This window comes from Lygodium microphyllum, chromosome 24, assembly GCF_053477565.2.
Source record: "Lygodium microphyllum isolate KBCC chromosome 24, Lygodium_microphyllum_v1.1.10, whole genome shotgun sequence".
In the NCBI taxonomy this organism is placed as follows: Eukaryota; Viridiplantae; Streptophyta; class Polypodiopsida; order Schizaeales; family Lygodiaceae; genus Lygodium; species Lygodium microphyllum.
The window spans coordinates 67,198,601-67,200,928 of NC_141158.1; the positions used below are offsets into that span (position 1 = coordinate 67,198,601).

The window sequence follows — 2,328 nt, forward strand, 5'->3', positions numbered from 1 at the left end:
CAGCAGTATGTCTCACAGCGACGTGACTCATGCGGCAGCTTGACTAGCTTAGCTTGACTCGGCGTTTTTGTGGCGCATCCTCGATAGCGTGAAGGGCCCGTCGTCGCCTCATAGCGCCGTGGCTGATGCGGCAGCTTGACTAGCTTGGCTTGACTCGACATTTTTTGGCATCCTCGATATCGTGCAGCGTCTGGTCTAGGCAGCTGTCTGAAGTCATCGATCTGGCTCGGCTCCGATCTAATATTGTCACCTGCGTATAGCTATAAAACGGGGACATTGAGCAGCCAGAGCCCGGCGGAGTGTAACCCATCAGTTACCTATTGGCCGTAATATAAGAAAGTTATCAGCTGGGGGCAGTTGATTATTCATAGTTACGGTGCCTGGCTAGTGACGTCCTGCACCCGCTGCATTATTAATCGGCATCGATCATGGCAACATCCGGCAAGATATCTAAGAAAAACAATATTCACGATTCTCTGGCAGTGGTTTCGCTTATAATTGCTGTACTGGTCATGCTTTGCAACAACGTCGATATGGTTGCCGCCGAGCAGGGTACCGCCACATGGTATCAGGGGATGTATGCGAGTAAGCGCTCGACTGCTAATTAAGAGCCCTCAATCCTTCTGATGGCTCGGAGGCTCCATGTTTGTCTCTATTTTGCCCCCTTTGTTTAATCCCTTCTTTGTTGGCATAATGTTATTGACGCAGACAATGCCTGCCAGCTGGCCGTCCCCGGAGACTACATGTTTGCGGCTGGAAGCCCTGCAATTTATCAGGGCGGCAGCGGCTGCGGTGCACGCTACCAGATCAGCTGTGTCCGGGCCAACAACGAGGGACCAGGCTGCATAAACACTCAGGCATTCACCGTCACGATCATCGACTTCTGAAATCCTGCTGACGGCCCTTGCAATGGGACCTTCGATCTCCCCAGGGAGCTCTTTCAGAGGATGGCGCCTCTCGAGACTGGGAACATCATCATCTCATACAACCGCGTCTCGTGATCATCGTATTCAGCTTCTTCTGCACGTTCTACATCTGTCCCATAGAGATACATGAATTCCGAGTGATATCATCCTAACCTCCTCATCTACCACAGCTATATATAATTAGAGCTAGAGCCCGGAGCAGCTATGTACTGCTGAAAAAATACAATATAATATGTAATTAGTGTTTGTGTTTGGATTAAGAGCTAATTATCAGTATGGGCTCCAATATGTGGATTATTCTGGAACATCCGAGAATATTCTCCTGATGCATGGATCCGATACCCAACATATCTACTCGGAAGCTGACTAACATTAGCGTGATCAATGTGCTGCTGGCCGATCTTGATTTACCCTATATAATGAATATCGTCATGGTGCCAACGTGACTAGTAGGTCCTAGATCCCCATCATGCGTTAGATCCCTTAACCATACTAATTCAACGTCATTCCTCCTCCAAAGGTGGATTGACTTAAGTAGTAGTTAAAATTTAAAGGCATATGGAATGCCTCCGTCTGACAAGCTATTCCAACCAATCACTTTTGGAAAAACCATTAGGGAACTTTGATTGACTGGTTTACACTCGGAACTTTGAAGGGATGAGACCGCCCAAACGTTGAAACGCCTGGTCCAAGTCTAGCTCTTTGGTGATGACACTTACAACATTGTGAGACTTGATCATGTAGTTCTCACCACTCTAAAAGATACACTCTAGTGCTTCTCTAAACTCTTAGCCTCATTGTATAGCCACCACAACAAAACATAAATTTTATGATTTGGTCATTTTGTTGTGCTCATAGGATTTACAATTATGGTTTGAAAGTGTACTTGGCGAAGAAGAGTGAGATCTAGTTTCATTACAGTTGGGCTTACCTCTTGGCATGAGTTAAATTTAGAGCTATAGATTTCAATCGATTAAAAATCATTGCTAAGATCTAGAAATCAAATGAGGTTCTCTCTGGTAGTGGGAATCTAGTGCTTAACTCTATGTTGGCTCAGCATGTGGATTTCAACTCTACTATTTTTCTGTTGTTCAATATTTCAGATTAACACTTCATCGTCAAATGTGTAAGAGATATCTTTTAGGAAGTTCTTCTAGTACCATGGAGATGGACATCACTGGCATGTGATTGGCTTTAAATGTGATAGATTCGGAGCTTCAATGAAGTGGCTTGTGTGTTGAGGAACCCAATTAGGACAAGGCTGAGAGACTCCTCTTCGATCTTACCTACAAGTGAATCCACTGAGAGAATACATGGATAGACAATATACTTCGACATTGGCTAGCTAAAATGTATACTACCACAAGGTACTAGTATACGATCAAAGGAAGAGATTTTGGGT

At 44.8% G+C, this 2,328-nt stretch overlaps 1 protein-coding gene across 1 annotated transcript; it reads left to right on the plus strand.

Moving 5' to 3' along the window:
- Positions 1-292: 292 nt before the first annotated feature.
- LOC148015186 (uncharacterized) lies at positions 293-1,629 on the plus strand. The gene is made up of 2 exons (XM_087665744.1): positions 293-585; positions 709-1,629. Exons 1-2 carry the CDS (start codon positions 429-431, stop codon positions 885-887), a joined length of 336 nt encoding a protein of 111 aa, XP_087521870.1. The 5' UTR covers positions 293-428; the 3' UTR covers positions 888-1,629.
- The last annotated feature ends 699 nt before the right edge of the window (positions 1,630-2,328 follow it).

Bases quoted from the DNA above. Each gene is read 5' to 3' on its own strand.
- LOC148015186 (XM_087665744.1), top strand. From the start codon at position 429: ATGGCAACATCCGGCAAGATATCTAAGAAAAACAATATTCACGATTCT. The intron at 586-708 runs GTAAGCGCTCGA...TTATTGACGCAG, and splicing joins GTATCAGGGGATGTATGCGA to ACAATGCCTGCCAGCTGGCC.